We start from the raw sequence: 23,105 nt of genomic DNA on the forward strand, positions 1-23,105 counted from the left end.
AGCGAGAATCTGGTCAGTGTTTGAACGAGAATACAAAACCACCCTGTGTGGTTCCTTCCAGTTCTACCTTTCGGTAAGTGCCTCCTAGGCCCAGCGTCTTAAGCGGTCTATTCGCTAAGCGCAGCGAGCGTGAGCAGCCGGCGCTCCGGGCCTACACGTGGACCTCAGCCTCCTCCGAGGTTTCTGCTTCCGCAGGAAATGCTTTGCGACAGGAAGTGACGAAAGCTGGGTGGGCTGAAGGGGTAGGACTGTCTCTTCCTCTCCACGCGGTGGACGAGACAGTCGGCCGACACACCTTGTGCTGAGTGATGCCGGGGAAACTCCTTAGTGACGCGGATTTGGAGTCAGACGCAGCCATGGAGCAAGTGGAGATACCGCGAAAGCAAAGTGAGAAGGTGCGCTGAGAGGAGCGGGGCCGCGGGGCACGGGAGAGGAGGGGTGCCGGCGCTGGAGCGCGCGGCGCGGACCCGGCTCGTCCGGAGACCCGCGTAGGTCTCGGCCAGGGTCGCCCGGAGTGGTCTCTCCGGGCGCGGTGGGCGCGCTGCCCGCCCCACGGAGCCCGCGCCGCCGCGCCCCGGCATCTCTGGCGGACACGCCGGGGCGGATCGGAACTGGGCAGAGGCCGGGTGTCCCACGTGGTCCCGGAGTCGGGGCGCCGGGTACCCGGGACGCAGTGTTGGACGTTCACGGATAGGCCCTACGTTGTTGGCTCAGGCTCAGACCTAACTCTGGGCGTGAGCGTGCGCGGAGGGGATTGTAAGTCCAGTCAAGATGCTTTAGACGAGACTGGCAAGACCTTAAACCCATCTGCACACGTGGGCGGCGTCTGCGGTGACATGCTTTTACCCTAGTAAGGAAGTAGAGTTTGTTTTCCGGTAAGCAGCCCTTAGAAGAGGAAATAATTCAGTTCCCCTTAAAGTTTATTTACCAGATTTCCCCTGGAAATATGAAGACGTGTTGTGGTGCTAACCGTACGCCACATTTTTGATAGAGGCCAATAGTGTGCGTAGTCTTAAGTGTCCTTGCTACCTGACTACCTCCTTCCTGCCGCTTCCTTAGACAGTGATTTAACTTGTGACTGAGTCTCTGTTCTGAGTGAGATAAGGTCCGTGGAAACAAAGATTGTCCCTGAACTTATGTTGTACATGAATTAGAATTTTTTTCCCTTGCTGTTTCTGGGTCTTTTTGATGGGGAGCTTTTACAACAACATTTTGGTGTTGTGGGAACACCAAAGAGATCGCAGATTTGTCCCCTCAGTTGGGGAGGAATTGGTCCTGGTTTACCTGCACCGCATCAGTGAGCCTGTTCACTTGTGCGATGCTCCAATTAGGAGAGACATGACCAAACTCCATCACATTCCAAAGAGTCCACCAGAATGGGAAATCCACTCTTGTTTGATGGAACCACGGGATGAAAGAACCGAAGTCTTGCAGGGGAGACCAGATTTTTTTCAGATGCCTGGAGGACCATCATGTGGGAGAGATTACCTTTCATACATGATTTGAGAGCAGAGAGCAGGCCTGAAGTTTCAGGGAGGTGGAGTTCAGCTAATGTAGTAGTAGTAGTAGTCTCCATACTTCTGGGATTGGCTTGGGGCTCCGCCAGAGCTTTGAACAGAGACTGTAACACTTGTCTAATTGTTTTCAGTAATATTAAGTACTTAAGTTTTCAGTAATATGAAAAGTTGGGGAAGGTCAGACATTTTGGGTAGTCTGGTTTGGTTTTGAGGTTTTACCCATTCCATTTCCTTGTAACTTGTGCTTTTCCCCCCCTTCTTTAAATTAGGTACATCTTTTTTACACGGGGGTTGATAGATTGTGGGTTTTTATAGCTTTTTGGTTCGTAAGATGTCTCTAAATCCATTTGCACTTGTGAGATAGGCGAGACAGATATTATGAATCCTTGTTTTACTTGTTCAGGAATTCCGCAGAAAAAAGAAATCTGCTGAACATCCTCCATCTGTGACACATATGGCATGTCACTCTATCAGAATTACATTAAACTGTACTTGCTCACTTTATAGGAGTACTTACTTTAGAGCCTGTCGGAGCATCCCACCAGCAACCCCAAATCCATTATGAAAATTTGATTTCACCACTTGTTCAACCAACATGAATAGTTACCAAGAGGTATTCTCTTCCAAGCTAATGAAATTATTGATATACACTTATCTCCATATAGCCAAAAAATGGTATTAAGAAACATACCGTTTCATTTTTGCCTTATTGCAGGGTGAAAGTACGAATGTTGAAAAATGGCCCCAAATTGTGTTCTACATATAACTGTGATCTTGAAATAATCCAGAATTGATGTGCCATACAAATGTATAGATGCCTTTGTTCACTGTTTGTATTTTCTTGATTAACTTTTTAGAAAGGTAGAAAAGAGAAGCCAAAATCTACTAAGACTCAAGAGGCAGCAGAAGAAAAGGAAGAAACTATTTCCCCCAAAGCTAAAAAAGTTAAAAAGAAAGCAGGGCCTTCTGAGGTTGACATGAATTCTCCTAAATCCAAAAAGGCAAAAAAGAAAGACGAGCCATCTGAGGACGACATTCTCTCTCCTAAAACCAAAAGTGTGAAAAAAACAAAGGAGCCCTTTGAAAAGCAAGTTGTTTCTCCTAAAACCAAAAAAGTAATAAAAGATAAGGATCCTTCTCAAGAAGAAACAGGTGCTCCTAAGCCCAAGAAAATGAAGAAAGAAAAGGAAATGAATGGAGAAATTGGAGAGAAAAGCCCCAAACTGAAGAATGGACTCCCTCATTCCGGACCTGACTCTGACTCCAGTGAAGCTGCCAGTGAAGAAAGTAACAGTGAGTTAGAGCAGGTGAAGTTGCATTTTTATATGTGGAGTGTATCTTTCATTGTTGTTTGAGAAAAATGAATGGCTAATCGCTGCACATATCATTTGGTAATGGGAGGCAATTGGATGTCCACATTTCACGGGGGTCCCTTGAGCTGCAAGGTGAAACTTCATCTTAAAAATTGCATAGTGTCAGAATGCCTCCTTTGCAAATAAGCAGATCTTTCCAAGTTTAGGGAAACTCCTCCCCACACTTGGTCTGCTTATTTGCAAGTCAGAAATCAACAGGAGGGATATAGTAATGCAAATAGCCCCCCTCCCCTGGAGGGGGTTTCACCAAGGCGCATTGTTAAGTGGCATCGGTGAAAAGGTGTTGGCTTGATTGCGTGAGTCTTCTTCTTCAAGCCCCTTAACTAACTTGAGTTGAACTGGATGAGTAAATGTCCACTTGGAAACTAATTCTCTTACCTTTCAGAAAATCAGTCATCAAAGAAAAATCCTGATTCTAATAAAAATAATTTTCTGTTTGCCATAGGCCATGATCAACATTTAAAAAATTTTTACTGATTATAAAAAATACGTGATCTAGAGAATTTAGAAAATATAGGAATTTACCAAAAAGAGAAAAGCTCCCTAGAATTTCAGCATTCCTTAATTCAGTAAATACTAAACATTTTTCAGGTACAGAGGTAACCTGTTGCTGAATTTGATATTTCCTTACAGTACTTTTAATGTATACATGTCTACAACTATTATTTTTTGTCAGATTTGGGTTCTACTATATGCAATCTTGTATCTAACCTTTTCTATTTTTATATAAACATTTTCCCCACTTTTAAATATTAAATACTTTTAACGGTTACATAATCCATTATATAAATGTCAAGAAATTCAATTAATTATCCTTCTATCAAATAATGCCATGGTGACCAGTTTGTCGTAAATGTTTGTTCTTTATTTTCTGTGGAATTATGAGAGATGTTGCTGTGGAAAGGCTAATGACCCATTAAACAGTATCTTGCTGGTTTGGAATGGCTGTGGAATAGTTCTTAGTTGAGACTGAATCTGCCTTCACTAGCCACACATAGTATATGTGCAGTATATATTTGCTACAGATTTTTCTTTTGTTAGAGTTTTATAGATTATTAATGATATATTTCCTTTTCAGATCTCAATTTACCTACCAAAGTTTTTGTGTCTTTTTGGTTGATTTAGAAGAGATATAATAGGTTCTTTTGTTTCTTTCTCAGAAGGCTTCTCTGTATTAACCACTAGGGATAAAGTTATTAATTTCTCTCTGTGGCCCTTTACTTGATAGGAAATACCTGTGGAACAGAAAGAAGGAGCTTTCTCTAATTTTCCCATATCTGAAGAGACTATTAAACTTCTCAAAGGTAATATTCTTGGAAATATTGTATAATGTTAGAACATACTATTGGAAGTGCTGCACTCTTTGAGAGGAACTAGGACATATTCTTATTGGAGGCCAATATATGCGACCTTACACTGAAGTGTGTCTGTATATTCGGTATAGAACTATCCCACTGATGGCCTTTGCTGCTTCTTAAGCGGGTGGTTAAAATTTATTCAATACTATATACATTCAGAAGTAACAACTGATAGTGCTGGTGCAATTAAACAGCGGATGCCTTGTTTGTATTTTCTTTTTTATCTTCTACTTCTTGAGGCATCTCTAGGTTAATGATACCGCCTTGACTCAGAACTCGTCTGAGCAGTGTTCCTGTGAATGAGCTAGGTAGTCACAGATGCTGAACTAAGTGTTTTCTGAATCAGGTGCAGCACAATCTGGACTGCAAAGCACCTGATTTTCAGGCTTATACTGACCTGGGGGCGGGGTTTCATGACAAGTAACCTAATCTCTTAAAATAATAAATATTTACTATAATTCAGTGCTTTAAAGTTTGTTGATATTTTTTAATCCAGCAGATTCTTCATTACCAGAATATATTTGAACCTGACTTTGTAGATGTTGACAAGAGGGTAGAATTCCTTAATTCTGTAGGACCAGGAACATGGATATGCTGCAGTCCTCCAGGAGGGCTGGGATTTTGAGAACTGCAGTGTCAGATAACACGGTTAATTTGTTCACAGCCCGTGGGGTGACTTTCCTGTTTCCTATACAAGCGAAGACATTTCACCATGTCTATAGTGGGAAGGACTTAATTGCACAGGCACGGACAGGAACTGGGAAGACATTCTCCTTTGCCATCCCTTTGATTGAGAAACTTCAGAGAGAACTACAGGACCGGAAGAGAGGCCGTGCCCCTCAGGTAACTGTAACAGAGACCCCAGGGCTCCAAATCCGCCCAGGAAAGAACATTTCTTAGGCAATGATGACATGCTCTCTTGTTTTTTATTGAGTTCTCCTTAAAGCCTTTTTTTGGTATTTGCTGTAGATTTGAAGGTAAACCAGAATAATTCCTTTAAGACTGTTGGCCACAAACCCTGTATATTTAAATATTGTAATCTGGCCCATGGTTGTGATCACCTATATTATTAATGTTCATCATCTTCCTTTCAAACTGTTAGATGTCCCTGGGGCTCACAGGTTTGATAAGTGTCTAACCATTTTTGCCTAAAATGGAGAAAGCACTTTTAGTAGAGATGCATGAATAGAAGGAGGGGCCCTCAGAGAGGTGCAGAGGCCAAGCCCCCTTACACGATGGTGCTCGTTGAGCTCATTTCTGGAGAACCTGGCATTTGACGAACCTTAACCCCACTGAAATGCCTATGTTGTCACCTTGGCTGTGGGTGCTTGCCCCTTAATTTTTGGCCCCACCTCACTAGTTTACTGGCCTTCCTGTGTCCGTGCTCCCTCCTCATTAATTTAAGTCTTTTTTTTTTTTTTTTTTTTTGAGGAAGATTAGCCCTGAGCTAACTGCTGTCAATCCTCTTTTTGCTGAGGAAGACGGGCCCTGAGCTAACATCCGTGCCCATCTTCCTCTACTTTATATGTGGGACGCCTACCACAGCATGGCTTGCCAAGCGGTGTCATGTCCGCACCCAGGATCCGAACCGGTGAACCCCGGGCTCCCAAGAAGCAGAACACGTGAATTTAACTGCTGTGTCACTGGGCCGGCCCCTCATTTAACATTTAAATCATGTAAACAAATAGAGCAGTAAACAAATGAATTATTGTAGCACCTAGACTAGTGCCTGGCACATAGTGGATGTTCAGTAAATATCTGTTGGATGAATGTATTAGGTGGTTCTTAAATCATGTTTGTTTCATGCTGTTACTTTACTTGAGGATCTGTAGTGGTTTCGTGCTGTATGTCCTGTTGGATCAAACTCAGACTACTCAAGAGTTCAAAGCCCCTCCCTATGTTGGTCCTGCCTTACTTGTCTGACTGCCATTCGACTTCAACTTCTCTGTAGCGTAGGGGTTCAGACTACAGCTTTTGGAGCCTGACTGCCTGAATTTAAATCCAGGCTCTGCCTCTTAGCCTTTTGGTTTTAGAAATCTGTTGTGTATTATTGTAGGCATTACAATACAATTGTAGGTATTGCAGGTGAATAACCTGTGAGAATTAAGTGAGAATAGTGCATGTTAAGCATTTTAGTAGAGCCTGAGACATTGTAAAAGCTCAAATGTTAGCTGCTGTTATCATCACAGTAGACTCCTTGCACAAGGTGTTCCTTTCCTGGAATGCTGTTCTTTAAGTACTAGCAGCTCCATGCAACCTTCCCCAAGTCCTCCAGCCTGTTCCATGCAACCCTCCTGAAACACCATACATTTGGGCATCTACGTCTCCTCTGATAGGTAAGATCACAAGCTTTTCTTCTGAGTAGATAGGAACCATATTATATTTATGATCCTTCCACACCACAGTACATTGCAAAGCATGTAATAGATGTTCTGAAAATAATTGTTAGGATGAGTTGAACCTTTGGTAAGTTCCAAATTTGTTAAGAAACAAATACTGCACATAACTTTGAATTTAATTGTTAGTTTTTCCTTTTCAGGTACTGGTTCTCGCACCCACAAGGGAGTTAGCAAATCAAGTAAGCAGAGACTTCAGTGACATCACAAAGAAGCTGGCAGTGGCTTGTTTTTATGGTGGAACTCCCTATGGAGGTCAAAGTAAGTAAGTCCCAAAGTTAGGGAAGGAAATGCCACCCATTGTTGGATGCTCTGAGTGGCTTTCTTCTGACCTTGACATCTGGCTTTACCAGCTGGACTACAGTCTAGTCATTTACGGTCATTTTCTCCTGTCATTACTGTTAAAGATGGTCAAGAACATGGTCCTGCATGATGGTGTGTCAAATCCTGTATACAGTTCTTAGGATTTGTGTATTATCTATGTTTGTCTAAAGGCTTCAGAAGTATCTTACTGAACCCAGGAAGACAGTCCAGTTGGGCCCTTGGAACTAAAAGTCAGAATTCAGGGTTACTCTTTTTATGTCAAGGGCCTTGGGTCTCTGCCTCTTTTTGCGTTAGGCAGGCTTTCTTTTCTCTGGGCCCAAGGCCAAGTTTTGCAGCCCCTACTGTAGTATTCCATTTCTTCCCAGTTCAGACCTTGAAGCTTTATTATATACAGCAGATATGTAATTCAGGAAGGGACTTAAGGCATTAAAAAAGTCTTAGCATTGGCACACAAGGCTTGTAATTATTTCTTTCCAGCTTTGCTGAAACGAAGGTAGGCTTTGGCATCAGAAAGGCCTGGGTTTGAATCTAGACTCTGCTCATAGAATAGGTGTGTGATTTTCAATTCAAGTTGCTTGATTTTTCTGCTCGTGTATAAAATAACATGAGGAGAAGACTCACCCTGCAAAGGTGTTGTCATTGGGTTGAATTGGATAGTGTATGTAAATGGCCTCGTGTGATCCCTAGGCTGCAGTAGCCCCGCAGTGAAAAGCTGCGTCATTACCGTCTCGTCTCGGCTATATTGAACTCCATCTTCCTGAATGTGTCTACACCTTTGTGGAATACTTACCTTTCGCTCCTGTCATTCTGTCTCTATCTGCTTACCTCATAGAAAGTTCCTGTTTCTGTAAGATTCTTATTTTTACTTTGTCTATGAAACCTTGACACTTTCCACCAGCCAGGGGAGTCATTTCTTTCCTGGTGCTACCATCCCCCACTGGTGTATTTTTCTGTTATGTCACGTGATACACTGGACTGTCCTTTCTTCCGAGTTTCCCACACTGGATTAAAGAGTTCTTTGAGTGTTTTTATCTTCAATACTTAGCATATTACCTTGTACTTGTAGTTAATAAATATCTTAGAATAAAAATATCTTTAAGTGGTACCCAAAACTAATAAAAGGACTTAAAAACCCAGCATGTCTTTCCTTGGTGCTCTTTACAGTTGAACGCATGCGGAATGGGATTGATATCCTGGTGGGGACGCCAGGTCGTATCAAAGACCACCTGCAGAATGGCAAGCTAGATCTCACCAAACTTAAGCATGTTGTCCTGGATGAAGTTGACCAGATGTTGGACATGGGGTTTGCTGATCAAGTGGAAGAGATTTTAAGTGTGGCATACAAGAAAGGTAAACTCCAAATTCAAGGAACTTGTCATCGAAGAGTTAAATGAAGCCTAAGGAATTTGGGGGGTGACTTACTTTATTCAGGAAAACTTAAATTAAAAAAAATTCATGATTTACACATAAACTACAATGGAGAAGATTGGGGAAAGTAAAAGAACAAAAATTCCATATTCTACCAGCTTGGTATACTTTGCTTTGGTGTATTTCTTCCTGGCTTTGTGCTGTTGTGTGTATGTGTGTATGTTAATTTTAATCTACTGTACCTATAACAGTTTGGCATAATACTCCATGAAGTGGTTCTGCCATGATTTAATTCCATCTACAGATTTTAATTTTTAGGTAATATAAATAATTCTGCTCACATATTTTTATGCAGGCAGCTTCCTTCACACCTCAGTATTTGGAATTAGTTCTGTTCTGAAGAGGTGAAATGACAGTAGTACCCCCCTTATCCATGGCTTTGCTTTCCACGATTTCAGTTACCTGCGGTCAACCGAGGTCTGAAAATATGAAATAGAAAATTCCAGAAATAACCAATTCATAAGTTTTAAATCTTATGAATGCAATGTTTTAAATGCGATGTTCTGAGGAGCATGATGGAATCTTGTGCTGTCCCACTGCGTCCCGCCTGGAAAGTGAATCGTCCCTTTGTCCAGCGTATTCATGCTGTATATGCAGCCCTCCTGTTACTTAGTGGCAGCCTCAGTTATCAGATTGACTGTCATGGTATCGCAGAGCTTGTGTTCAAGTAACCCTTACTTTACTTAATAATGGCCCTAAAGCGCCAGAGTAGTGATGCTGGCAGTTTATTACAGTATACTGTTATAATTGTTCTATTTTATTATTAATTATTGTTATTCTCTTACTGTGCCTAATTTATAAGTTCAACTTTATCATAGGAATGCATAGGGGAAAACATAGTATATAGAGGGTTCAGTACTGCCCGTGGTGTCAGGCACCCACTGGGGTTCCCAGAACGTACCCCCCAGATAAAGGGGGAACTCCTGTCCTGAGATGAGAGGTATAAATAGTTTATACTCCTCAAAATACTTTGTCAGATTGCTCTCCAAAAGGGTTCTGTCAGTTAACACTGCCATTTGAAATATATGAAAATGAAATGGTATTCTAAGAGCAACTGAAAAAAAAATTGAGATTGAGGAGCTTTTTGATACCTGACTTCAAGAATGAGTAGACTGAACTTCTCAACTCAAAATATTGAAGAAATGCTAGAGGGAGTATAGATGAGTACAGAATCTGTTCTGGTGTTTATTATAGGTTATTTGCTTAAGTGCTATAAACTGGTTGGTTACTGGGCTTGACGAATTGGTGTTTTCCAGTTGATAGGTCTCATTATAATGGACAGATTGCCCTTCATAAAGGCCAGTGGTCAGAAAGCAACATAAGTTTAAAGTACTTTGGACATTTCAAGGATCCTTTACATAAATTATTTAGGCAATATTTCTTTGTCCATTGGGAACCTTTGTGTCTTTCGTTTTTGTGTCCTCAATGTTTGGCTTCGCCTCACTTGGTTGCGGTAGAATGTTATGGACCCTGGAACAAATGGGTGAGGTGTGGATACTATGTAGGCTTGTTTGGGTTATTCATACTGACTTTCTTTCCCCCAAAGATTCAGAAGACAATCCCCAAACATTGCTTTTTTCTGCAACTTGCCCTCATTGGGTATATAATGTTGCTAAGAAATACATGAAATCTACATATGAACAGGTGGACCTGATTGGTAAAAAGACTCAGAAAACGGCAATGACTGTGGAGGTAAATGATTCATTCGGTTGCTGGAATTAGTAATAAATTGTGTATCATTTTTTTCCTGTCTGATGGTATTAAGGCTGGCAAATACAAACTTTTTCCAAATAAATACTAAGTTTATGTGTAAAGCTAAGTAAAGATATATTTCTATTGAGTTGTATATGGTATTTGTGTTTTCTAAATTTCATCATCTGGTAGGCTGATTTCAGAATCTTTTGGAACCTAACTAACTGTGAATTATGTAAACTGAAAGAAATTACACCTAGAATTTAAACATCAGAGGGCAGCAGAGAAATCTAGTGTTTGTGTTGAAGCCATTTTTATCTTAGGTTGTTTACCTAGATGAACTCATTTCACCCAAGGAATAGGTCTGTACAGTAACTGACTGCTGATTGCATTTTTAAGTGGAAAGGACAAAACATCCAGAGACTCCTCTTGTCAGGTTACTTGGTTTCCTGTAGGAATCTGAGGAATGGCATTTCTTTCTATATTTACCTGGTGAAATCAGAAACTAAAGAAGGCAGATGCTCCCTGGAGGAAGGGGAAAGGCTCTCTGCTTTGATGGTTTACTTCTTCCTCTGGCGGTGGTGGCAACAGTCTGCTCCAGTCAGGCTCAGACAATGCTTCTGGTACCCTTAGTGCTGAGCAGGGGATTTCGATTTCCAGCTGGGCTTCACTAAATAGATCTTTTTTTTCCTCTCTCTCTTTCAAGCATCTGGCTATCAAGTGCCACTGGACTCAAAGGGCAGCAGTTATTGGGGACGTGATCCGAGTGTACAGTGGTTATCAAAGACGCACTATCATCTTCTGTGAAACCAAGAAAGAAGCCCAGGAGTTGTCACAGAGTGTGTCCATAAAGCTGGTTGGTCCTTCCCCTCCCTTTCTTTTAGGGAGAAAGCATCTTTCAGTTAATAGTCAGAGTGTACGTGTTAGGCTCACCTAATCTGTCAGTCTCACAGATGAACAAAGGGTGGCTCAAACCCAAGGTTACACCAACAAAGTAGGTTTGATTGGTCTCATCCGCTGTTCTTTACCTTCTCAGTATAGTGGGTGCAGTTGATGTCATGAACAGGATTGGAAATAATTTGGAGGCTTGTCCATGTAAGGCACGTGTTTTCTCCCCTTTGCGTTATTTTCAGCAGAAGCCTCACCACAATATGAATGCCTTTGACAGGCCTAACTGGTGCTCCCAAAAGTACCTGTCTTCTTGGGTCTGGTTTTCTTAGGCCAGTTTATTTCTTTGACAGGATGCCCAGTCACTGCACGGAGACATTCCACAGAAGCAAAGAGAAATCACCTTGAAAGGTTTTAGAAATGGTGATTTTGGAGTTTTGGTTGCAACCAATGTTGCTGCACGTGGGTTAGACATCCCTGAGGTTGATCTGGTTGTACAAAGTTCTCCACCAAAGGTAAGTCTTTTTACTTAAATTTTATTTTGTTGTTTCTTTTGGGTACTGAAACAAATTGGAAGTTGTGTCATTTACCTTCATGTGATGAGTGAGAGCTCTGTCTGGAGTGCTAGGATGCTAAGGGTGATTTTAAAATGAACCTGTTGTGAGGCCCTCCTCAGACCTGACGGTCGAGTAGAAATGCAGTCAGTGGCCGGAGGTTGGGAAGATATTTTCTGGTGAGAGAGGAGTCCTGGAAGCCTTCTTGGAGGAAGTGCAATTTTGAACTGTACTTTGAAGATGGGTAGGACTTAGATGGGGTGAGATGGGATAGATAAACTCATGAGCTCGAGGACAGAGAACGGAGAAAAGGCCTGAGGTTAACAGCCTCCGTGGTTAAAACTCCTTGGGTTTGTGGGGGGTGGGAACCTCTCAGGGAGGGTCCTGGAGCACAGTTTATGGGGTGTGGATAGTGCTTCATGTAAACAAAAGTTGGTTTGAAGGAGCCTATTCCCATCACTTCAAGGGTGAAGATCCTACAACCTCCCCCCAAACTGGCAAATCCCTCAGGATTAAAGGTTGTTTACAATGATGGAGAAAAATACCTAATTAGTATGAAGCCACCAATTCCTATAAAGGAAATCCCATAGTGTGTGGCATAGATGCGGTGTAAATGACCCGGTAGGCCTGTGCTCTCCAGTCTGATAGCCACAGCCCCGTGGAGCTGTAGAACACTTGAAAGGCAGCTAGTCGGGGTTGGCCTGTGTACTCTAACTATAAAACACACATTGGAATTGTTTTGGTTTTGAACTTTTTATTATGCACACTGGATTTTGTAGACTTATGATAAAAGAATGTAAAATATCTCATTGATAACTTGTTTTGTATGGATAGCATATTGAAATGGTAAAATTTTTGGATATATTGAGTTAATTAAAGCTAATGTAACTTTTTCTTTTTAAACCTTCTTGTGTGGTTACTAGAAAATTGAAGATTGAAATTACGTATATGGATCTATTGACAGCACTATTTAGATGATGCTTTTTGGAGATTTGCCTGCAGAATAGGGACCACTGTTCTAGAGGTTTTTAAATTCTTTAATTTTAGTAGTTCTTTAAATTGAACGGCTAGGGAACCTCCTCCCTCATACGCCCTGGGTATATCACCATCACCCTTGCGTCTGCGTAGACTGCCCAGGTCTCTCTCCCTTTGCTGTGAAGTGTCACATGTTTTACTTCCATAGGATGTGGAGTCCTACATTCATCGTTCTGGGCGCACAGGTAGAGCCGGAAGGACGGGAATTTGCATCTGCTTTTATCAGCACAAAGAAGAGCATCAGTTAGCACAAGTGGAGCAAAAAGCGGTGAGACAATTTCCTGAGTCTTTATGCAGCCAGTGTTGGTTTCTTTATTCAATTTTTATTAACTTCAAATTATTTATTTCTAGCGTGTGGCCCTAACTGAAAGCTTGTTGTTAGACACGTGTTTTAGATGTTGTCCTGTGATAGAAGGCCCATTTTGAAATAACTTTGCATTTAAAAGCAGTGGTTTTTTTATATTTATAATTGCATGGGGCATTCTTACGTTTGAAAGGCAGTTTTCAGACAATGATGACATGACCACACCAGAAACATTTAAGCATAGATTAGGGAGTTACAGGACTTGCCTAAAAACTGAAAGGACATGAATATGTCAAAAGGATGAATTTAAAAATGGGAGAGAAGGGACTAGTTTTCCTTACAGAAAAACTCTGTAAGGAGATTCTTATGTAGGTGCTTCTCCTCCTCCAGGAGGTGGAGCTTAACCTCCCCCCTTCCCCTTTAGTGGACCGCACTTAGTCACTTGCTTGCAAAGAATAGAGTAGGGTCGGGGTAGGGGGCGGTGAGGACTTCACAGTGCGGAAAGTAGGCAACCACCACCTAGCCAGGTGATCATGGTTAACATCAGCCATGAGCACCGGCTCCTGATACAATGTGACGAGACAGGCATTCCCTTCTGGTCTTCTTCCCCAAAACCCATAAGCCCAGTCTAAGCATGTGAAAAACATCAGACAGCCTCAAATTGAGGGACATTCTACAAAATACCTGACCGGCACTCCTTAAACTGTCATGGTCATGAAAAAGAAGGAAAGACAAACTGCCACAGATCAGAAGAGACTAAGAAGATGTGGTAACTAAATGCAATGTGGTGTGCTGGATTGATACTGGAACAAAAAAAGGATGTTAGTACAAAAACTTGTGAAATTCGAATGAACTCTGGAGTTAATAGTAATAAAGCAATGTTGGTTTCTCAGTTGTGACAAGTGCACTATAGTAATAACAATAGGGAATTCGGTGCACGGTATACAGGAACTCCCTGTGCTGTCTTTGCAACTTTTCTGTAATCTAAAGCCATTCCAAAATAAAAGGTTTATCTTTTAAATATGTAAAAAATACATTTGGTAAATATGAAAAAATCAGAGGACTACTAATCTTGATGGAAACAGTTGATGGCTACATTGCACATTAAAGTATGGTTCATTTTCTTGTAGGGAATTAAATTTAAACGAATAGGTGTTCCTTCTGCAACCGAGATAATAAAAGCTTCCAGCAAAGACGCCATCAGGTATGCTCTCCACCCTCGCTGTGGGCTGCTTCAGTGCTTGTCCTGTTTCCTGCATGCCTTTGTGCAGGAATGAGATTCGGCCTTTTAAAATTTATTTTGTGGGGCCAGCCCCGTGGCCGAGTGAGTGGTTCAGTTCGCACGCTTCGCTGCGGCGGCCCAGGGTTTCACCAGTTCGGATCCTGGGTGCGGACATTGCACCACTCGTCAGGCCACACTGAGGTGGCATCCCACATGCCACAACTAGAAGGACCCACAACTAAAATATACAACTATGTACTAGGGTGATTTGGGGAGGAAAAAAAAAGCAGGGGAAAAAAAAGATTGGCAACAGTTGTTAGCTCAGGTGCCAATCTTTAAAAAAAATTGTTTTATTCATTATTTTTAACAGTTTATAACCTGCTTGTTATAAAAACATTCAGACTGTACTGAAGTGAAATTTTACCAAGAACAAAGCCTCATTTTTACTTATCCCTGCCCAGTCAATCCTGTTCACCAGAGGAAACCACTGTGACTAGTTGGTTTGTCTTGGGCATTTTAAGGAACTGTATCTTAGATAGGGTGTAGGTGCTTCCCATCTGGAGATTGAGTAGATGGGATCACAGATGATATCCCAAATCTTCATTAATCCAGTCTGCCAACCGGTAGGAATGAGAGTTGATTATTTCTTGAAGTTATAGTAAATATCTAGATGGTGAGGATCATACTGGTGTTGGGGGCAAGAAAATTATTTATTGTGTGGGATTGTCCTACAAATTGAATGATATTTAGCTGTTTAGCATCCCTGACTGTGCAGTATATTCCTGGGGGTGTGTGGGGTTGGCATTATGAGAATCAGAAAGGTCCTGGCTGTTTTCCACATGTCTCCTAGTGGTGAGCTACATCCCCTGCTTAAGAACCTGAGTCTGAGCATCATCTTTAAAGTGCTTTCCACAATGACTATTGTAAATACGTGAAGTGCTTATTTAAAAAACAGGTGGGGGTGGGGGTTCATGATCAAAAGATGCTGAATATTAGCTTGGGAAAGTTCTGCAAATGAAAATAATCTAAGTGTCCTGCAGGCAGGGTTTCCTGTGACACTAGTTAAGGAAATTTGGTGTTAGGTGGCCAGGAAGGAGAAAAGACAGATGCTGGTGGTGTATGAGAGACGGCCTCTAGAGGGGGCAGCCTTGCCCAAAGAAGCTGCCTCACATAGCCTTGTTCATCTTTGTCCTGGGTGATCTTTTCAGCTTTGGGATGTGACATTTATTATCACCAGGATAATAGTGACTCCCTAACAAATGTATAGTCTCATAAAGGTCTTTATCATTTTCAACCTGATTTGGGGGTGTTTTTCTTTTATTTCAGAATGGAAATAGCAGTAGTATTTGATACCCATACTTATTATTAAAAATATTCAACATTTATTAACGTCACTTTTTTTTTTTTAAGAGTTTTTTTTATTTTTCCTTTTTCTCCCAAAGTCCCCCGCTACATAGTTGTGTATTTTTAGTTATGGGTCCTTCTAGTTGTGGCATGTGGGACGCCGCCTCAGCATGGCCTGACAAGCAGTGCCATGTCCGCGCCCAGGATCCAAACCGGCAAAACCCTGGGCCGCCTAAGCAGAGTGCGTGAACTTAACCACTCGGCCATGGGGCCGGCCCCTAACATCACTTTTAATGCCAGTATGGTGTGTCATTCTATCTGTTTCGTGGTTTATTTAATCAGTCCATATTGATGGCACGTTTAAAAATTGTTTATACTTTTTCTATAACACTGTGGTGAACATCTTAATATTTGTCTTATTATCTCCTTAGGATAAAACATTTTTTTTGGTTTGATGGTAAGTTAGGATTAGATACACTCAGAGGAATGGATTTATTACTATAGAAATGTGATTGTGTCCATTGCATCTAAATGATCTTTTACACATGGAAGACTTGGTTTGGAAGTGATTTATTTATCTTGAGAACCTGTTGTCTTGAAAATGAAATCTGTCCACTTCTACTATCCTTTCTCCTAACGAATATACTCTCAAACTGTAGGCTTTTGGATTCTGTGCCTCCCACTGCTATTAGTCACTTCAAGCAGTCGGCTGAGAAGCTGATAGAGGAGAAGGGAGCCGTGGAAGCCCTGGCGGCAGCACTGGCCCATATTTCTGGTGCCACCTCAGTAGACCAGCGCTCCTTGATCAACTCGGATGCGGTAAGGGTCCCTGTTGAATTTCGGACACTAATTTGCAGTTTGAGCTGGATTCAAAAGTGTTCGGTTTAAACTTGCCAGTTGTTTTAACTGCATGAAGGTAGATATATATAAACAAATCTAGAGAGACAGAGTAGATTAGTGGTTGCCACTGTCTTGGTGGAGGCGGGGAATGGCAGTGACTGCTGATGGGCACAGGGATTCTTTTTAGGGTGATGAAATGTTCTGGAATTTTAGATAGTTGTAATGGATGCGAACTTTGTGAATATACTAAAAACTCTGAATTGTACACTTTAAAATGGTGAATTTTGTGGCATGTGAATTATATCTTGATTATTTTAAAATCCTAAAATATATATTTTAGGGTCCTATATATATAGTCATGTGCCACATAATACTCTATGATGTTCAGACAATGATGAAATTGCCTAATGATTCATTTCTTAAAACATATCCCCGTTGTTAAGCGATGCATGACTATTTATATGCATATACACACAAATGTGTGTAGTACACTTAGCCAGCGTACCTAGACACTTGAGCAGGTGTATGCTTTTCTTTTTTTTTTTTAATATTTAATATAATTGTAGGTACTCATGTAGTTCTAAGAGATACTATAGAGAGATCCCTCATATACTTTGACCAGTTTCCCCCAGTGGTAACATTTTGCAAAACTATACTGTCAACAACCAGGATATTGACATTGGTACAATCCACCAGTCTTACTCAGAGTTCCCCAGTTGACTTGTCCTAATTTGTGTGTTGGGCTGGGAGTGGTGTATGATTTTAGGAAGAGCTTTCCCCAAAATATTTTAGAAACATGACATCAGGTTTTTATCAGTTAGGTTTGTTTTTGAGACTTTAATTTTGTGCCCCTTTCTTCGCTAGGGCTTTGTGACCATGATCTTGCGGTGCTCAATTGAAATGCATAACATTAGTTATGCTTGGAAGGAACTTAAAGAGCAGCTGGGAGAGGATATTGATTCCAAAGTGAAGGGAATGGTCTTTCTCAAAGGGAAGCAGGTAAGGAAGGCTGGGGCCTCTGTTGTGAGCTTGCATTGGTTCAGTAGCTTTATGTGGGCAACAAAACACTGCACAGGGGCGTCTCCCTGGTCTGTGGGGATGCTGCATCTTTGCACTGTATAGTCTTCACTGGACATTGTCATCCATGCCCCTCAGTTGCCACATAGTCACTGACAACCACTCTCCTGAATCTCTAACCTGAAGCATCTGCACCCAGCACTGGACTGGAACACCCAGCTGCTTCGCTGACACCCCCACTCACATGGGGTTTATTAAGCCACTTAAAACAAACTTACTCGAAACTGAATTCAAATTTAAAGTCTTGCCTTCCAAACCTGGCGTTCTTTCTTCTGAGTTCTGTTCTCATTTAATGGCATAGATTAGCCTAGCAGTTCTCAAACCTTTTGGTCTCATGACCCCTTTACATTCGTAGCAAATGTTGAGGACAGCAAAAAGCTTTTGTTTATGTGGTTTATATCTATTAATGTTTACTGTATTAGAAATTAAAAGGAGCGCCAGAAAATAAGAATGTCATGTTCCATTAGCTGTCAGAGCAATGGTATCATCCCCTGTAATGCAGTGTCTGTGAGACTCCACTGCACCCTTAGGAGAGAATGAGAGTGAAAGGACAGATAACATTTTAGTATTATTATGAAAATCATTTTGACTTTGTGGAACCCCTAAAAGGCATGGACTATACTTGGAGAACCACTGCCTAGAGGACCAAATCAGGTTTATCTTCAACTCATTGTGTGGCCCACCATGTTGTTTACCTCCTTAAGCAACTCCACATAATCTATGGGATAAAGTCTTTCCAATGGGGGATAAGATCCTTCATGAGCTGACTCCTGTCCCCCTTACCAACTTCATCTCTGTCTCCTAACTGCCACACCTTCCTCTCCAGCAACGCCAAGTACCCCTTGCTTTCTTATCCCAAGTGCACACTCAACTCGCTGTTTATATAGTGTTTCTTCCCTCTACGGTATCCATTATGACTTGGCTTAGCCTTGAGTCTCCCTGTGGAGCTTTCCCTGGCCGTATGGCAGAGTTGGGGGCATCTTTATCTGTACATCAGAGTTCTTAGGCCATACCTTTATTCAGGTAAATTTTACCTTGTTGTGCTTGCTTATGGCTTAGAGCTTCAGGAACACTATAACCTACTCAAGGGCAAAAACTGCTTTCTAGTTATCTCTATACCCCAATGAGTGCCTGATTTGAGTACTTAGCAAACATGTGAATGAAGATTCCCACAAATGGCAGAATCCATCAGTATCTGATGCTGCCTGTGGTTATAATTGGGTAACTTATTGGGTGGAAAGGGTGTTCCTCATAAAATGTTGCAGTTAAAGACAGCCCGGGGAGAGGCGTGCCTCTGTCACTTGCAGGGGTGGTTAGACTTTGTTTGTGGAGGCCAAGAAGCAGGAGGACTTCCTTAATTGGAGATGGTGCACTGCTTATCCTCAAAGATAGTGTCCAGTAAAGTATTTAATTTTTTAAAAAACTTTTCATAGGAGGCTGAATTAAGAAAAACTGGAAAATTAACAATGGAAAATCACTTATTTTTCTGCTTTTACTTAGGTCATCCTGAATAGTTGACATTCTCTTTGATGGAAGGCAGTGTATTTTTTTTTTTAAAGATTTTTTTTTTCCTTTTTCTCCCCAAAGCCCCCCGGTACATAGTTGTGTATTCTTCGTTGTGGGTTCCTCTAGTTGTGGCATGTGGGACGCTGCCTCAGCGTGGTCTGACGAGCAGTGCCATGTCCGCGCCCAGGATTCGAACCGACGAAACACTGGGCCGCCTGCAGCGGAGCGCGCGAACTTAACCACTCGGCCACGGGGCCAGCCCCGGAAGGCAGTGTATTTTACTGGTTTTAGACCATAGGTTTTGGGGCCATGCAGACCAGATAGTTTTACATCCTGCCCTACTTCCCAGCTGTGGGGCCTTCGACAAGTCAGTCAGCCTCTCCAAGGCCCTGTTTCCTCGGCTGTGAGATGTAGCTAATACCTGCTTGAGGATTAGCACAGTGTGGTAGCCGAGAATGATCTCTAGTCAGTTCTAAGACGTTTTGAGTCCTTTTTTAAAATATCCTTGGCTTTTTGGTATTGTACTTTTGGGAGGTATAATGTGTTGGCCTCGGCCTAAAGTTCATCTAAAATTGATACCTCTGGGGTTTTTGTTTTCATAGTGCCTGGTCTTTTGGAGTATCTCTTAGTGTGCATTTTGTAATTCTAGTCCAAGGCGGGTTTAACTTGGGTTTGTTTTGCTTTCCAGGGTGTTTGCTTTGATGTCCCTACTGCGGCCGCAGCAGACGTGCAGGTATTCTTTCTCTTGGGTTTTGAAGTTAACATATCCAAATCGTAAAATGTTCATTATTGAAAATACAGAATATAGAGGGAAACAACAGCTCCCGTCCCTTTACTAAAAGACAAGAATTAAATTTTAGTATTTTTTATTCTGATATTTTCCTTGTTCAGCCTGCCTGTTTTCCCTTTCTACAGTTGTGAGCAATATCCAGCATTTTTCCCCAGTATGTTACACAGGGTTTACGTAGACACTTTTCATTGCTCTATCTTTGTTCAGTACTGCTGTGAGAAGTGTGTTTGGGCATGCTATATTTCTATGTTTACTACCTGGCGGCTGTGGATACCCCGTAATTGAATTGAATCAATGATGCAGTGATGAGGGTACTACCGAAACTTATTTCCACACACTTCAGTGACTGGCTTTTGGGTCATGAAGGTTAGTATTATTTTTGACAAGTGAGCTTTTAGGTGATTAGGTTATCAATCTGGCTTTTGTCTCATGCCTTTTTAAGCCAAATTCAGTCGAAATCAAAGCAGATAAAAACAAAACCATCTCTCATCAGGAAAAATGGCATGATTCACGGCGCTGGCAGCTCTCTGTGGCCACGGAGCAGCCAGAGCTGGAAGGACCACGGGAAGGCAGTCGAGGCTTCAGGGGACAGCGAGACGGCAGTCGAGGCTTCAGGGGACGGCGGGAAGGCAACAGAGGCTCCAGGGGACAGCGGGAAGGCAACAGAGGCTCCAGGGGACAGCGATCAGGAGGTGGCAACAAAAGTAACAGATTCCAAAACAAAGGCCAGAAGCGGAGTTTCAGTAAAGCATTTGGTCAGTAATTTGAAGTAGAGAACTTATCTGGCAAAAACAGAACTATGTTTGGCAATGTTATTTTTCATACAAAGAGAAAAGCACATTGTGTTTCCTTGCTGACCACTTGCCCAGTCCCCTTCTCTTCCAGAGAGACAAGTTTCATCTAAATTATTTCATCTGATTATTACCATTTGTTACCTTATTGCTACTTCTGTATCAGGTTTTCCTTTTGAAAAGGTGTATGGATTCATTACATTTTTATTCTAATGTGTTGTCTGTACATTACGAGATAAAGTCAAGCGTGTGTTTGTCTAGACTTTTCAAGTTGACCTGACTGTGTACGTAAATGTCTGTTAATAGTGTCTTTCCCTAAATGCCTGTGGGGAGTGCCATAGTGTCTGGAGAGCACTTTGAGCACTCAAGGCTTTCTTCTGTGTTTGGCATTCCTCAGCCACCTGCCTAGCAGTTACCCGTGTGGTCCTATAGCATGTCTTCTGAGAATTAATACTGAACCAAGTTTTGAAGCAAGATTTCAGATTTAGCTGGGATGTAACACAGTTTATACCAGCATATGCTGCAGGTTTGGAGGATAGTGATACATTTGATAGGAGACATTGTAATGGTTAGCAATCATTATGTGCATTTTGATACATTTTTAGCTTCTCAATATTAAGATGATTCATCCTTCAGTGAATTCTTTACAGATTTTATATATCTATCAATATATATGTAAAGAAGTATTTTAATAGAAATCAAGTGTCTTCAAAGAATTCCAAATGTAGAAGATGGCCCCATAACTTTCTTCCTAAGTAAGGAGGCTGATAAATGGTGCTTGATGATAATGTACTCCACTTACTATTGGAAGATTAACATTATTTACCAAGAAGGAATTAAACGAGTAGGGGCAGATTTGCATTGCTGAAGAGTCAAAAAACCATTGAAAATTTTTTTCACATGCAAGAAGGAAACATAGCTGTTGAGAGCAAAGAGAAGAACAAGTGAAGATACATGATAAAGTGCTTTTATGTTTTTTCTTTTTTGGTGAGGAAGATTGGCCCTGAGCTAACCTCTGTGCCAGTCTTCCTCTATTTTTTCATATGTGGGATGCTGCCACAGCATGGCTTGGTGAGTGGTGTGTAGGTGTTAGTCCATGCCTAAGATCTGAACCCACGAACTGCAGGCCACTGAAGGGGAGTGTGCAAACTTAACCACTACACCACCACGCTGGCCCCAATAAAGCGTTTTTTTAAATTGTGAAAACTTCATGGGTCATTAATGTTTCTAGAGGTTAACTGCTAATGGGCAAACTGGGGTTTTTAGGTAGAATGATCTAATTTAGTTTTTTAAAGGCCTAGTTCCTATAGCCACAGTATGGGATCTGTTTCTTTCTATTAGATTACTACTCCATTGAAAGGATTTTTCTTTCTTGAGACTTCCTTTTAAGACAAACTCTATATGGCTATTTTAAATTGTTGCTCCGAGGGAACTGAAGAACTTAGTATAGCCCCTGGCCAGATAACTGTCAGTTCTTGAATATTACTTCTGGGAAACTTTCTGCATGGTGCAGGAGCTTAAGTGCGGCGTTGTCCTTTCGCCTTAATTCCTAGAAATTCTGTACGGAGAATCCCAGGGAATAAACTGTGATGGGAGAAGTTAAAATACATGGCCGGTCTTGTTTTCATTATTTTAAACAACTGCAACCTTTCTAGGCCCTGGTTTCTCTCACTTAATCTGCTCTTTATCTGTCTCTTACTCAGCCACCTTGCAATGAGGGGCTCAGAGAGTCAACTAAACTCTGATTCTTGAGCGACATCTTTTTTCTGTGTGGACTTCAGTCTGTCCTTGAATCCTAACTGGATGTCTCTCTGTTCTCAGCAGTTCTCTTGGCTTTTATTCCTTGATCCACTTGTTGATTTTCTCGCTTTTCCTCCTCCTCATGGTTTCCTGTCAAGCCGCAGGGACTGAGGGGAAGGCATTTGATGACAGACAACTCACGTGTCCTGTGGATTACAGTTTACTAGATTCTGGGTTTTTTTCAAATACTGAGCAGCAGTTTATTAATAACCAAAACATTTCACAGTTTGGATAGGAATGGGTACCTTATCAAGCAGATGAAAAGGACATGGTACCTGTCCTTTAGGAAGAAACAGCTAAAACCTTGATGTGGATTAGCATAAAGAAAAATAATCAGGCATGAGTAAAAGGGAAAACTAATGGGAATTTCACTTTATGTAACTTAATTTTAAGGAAAACATGGCTGTTTCAATAAGTGAAGCTAAAATTTCTCCTAAATCCCGGAATTCAAACCATATTTATAAATGTATAATGCAGCTACTGTTTGGTTTAAATAGGCTCGTTGGGCTAGCCTTGGAAATGTTATCATTTTTACTATTTTCTATGGAGAAAATACTTTCCACTTTCTGTGTCAAACAACTCAATGAACTTTTAAGATAGAACCCATTTTTATGTTGGAACTATCTGTACAGCAGTTTCTTTACAGTTGTACATAAAATGTTTTTACTGTAAAATTGAGTTCATGTATAAAATACTGCTTTGCACCATAATAAAGATATTAGTACTTACCTATTTACATTTTTGTTATTTTTTTCCTAATATTGAAAATAGCTTGAAATTTTTATTGTAAAAAATAATAAATGATGGCTGTAAAAATCCAAACATAGGAGAAAAAACAAGCAAGTAATAATGTCGCAATATCTATC

At 41.3% G+C, this 23,105-nt stretch overlaps 1 protein-coding gene across 1 annotated transcript; it reads left to right on the forward strand.

Moving 5' to 3' along the window:
* Window positions 1–200: 200 nt before the first annotated feature.
* On the forward strand, window positions 201–22,967 carry DDX21 (DExD-box helicase 21). The gene is made up of 15 exons (XM_014862793.3): window positions 201–395; window positions 2,375–2,824; window positions 4,119–4,194; window positions 4,913–5,091; window positions 6,788–6,905; window positions 8,133–8,318; window positions 9,943–10,088; window positions 10,795–10,944; window positions 11,330–11,491; window positions 12,714–12,833; window positions 14,000–14,073; window positions 16,095–16,254; window positions 17,140–17,274; window positions 19,547–19,591; window positions 20,142–22,967. The coding sequence occupies exons 1-15, from the start codon at window positions 309–311 to the stop codon at window positions 20,409–20,411; spliced, it is 2,358 nt and encodes a 785-aa protein (XP_014718279.1). The 5' UTR covers window positions 201–308; the 3' UTR covers window positions 20,412–22,967.
* The last annotated feature ends 138 nt before the right edge of the window (window positions 22,968–23,105 follow it).

Source organism: Equus asinus, chromosome 2, assembly GCF_041296235.1.
Source record: "Equus asinus isolate D_3611 breed Donkey chromosome 2, EquAss-T2T_v2, whole genome shotgun sequence".
In the NCBI taxonomy this organism is placed as follows: Eukaryota; Metazoa; Chordata; class Mammalia; order Perissodactyla; family Equidae; genus Equus; species Equus asinus.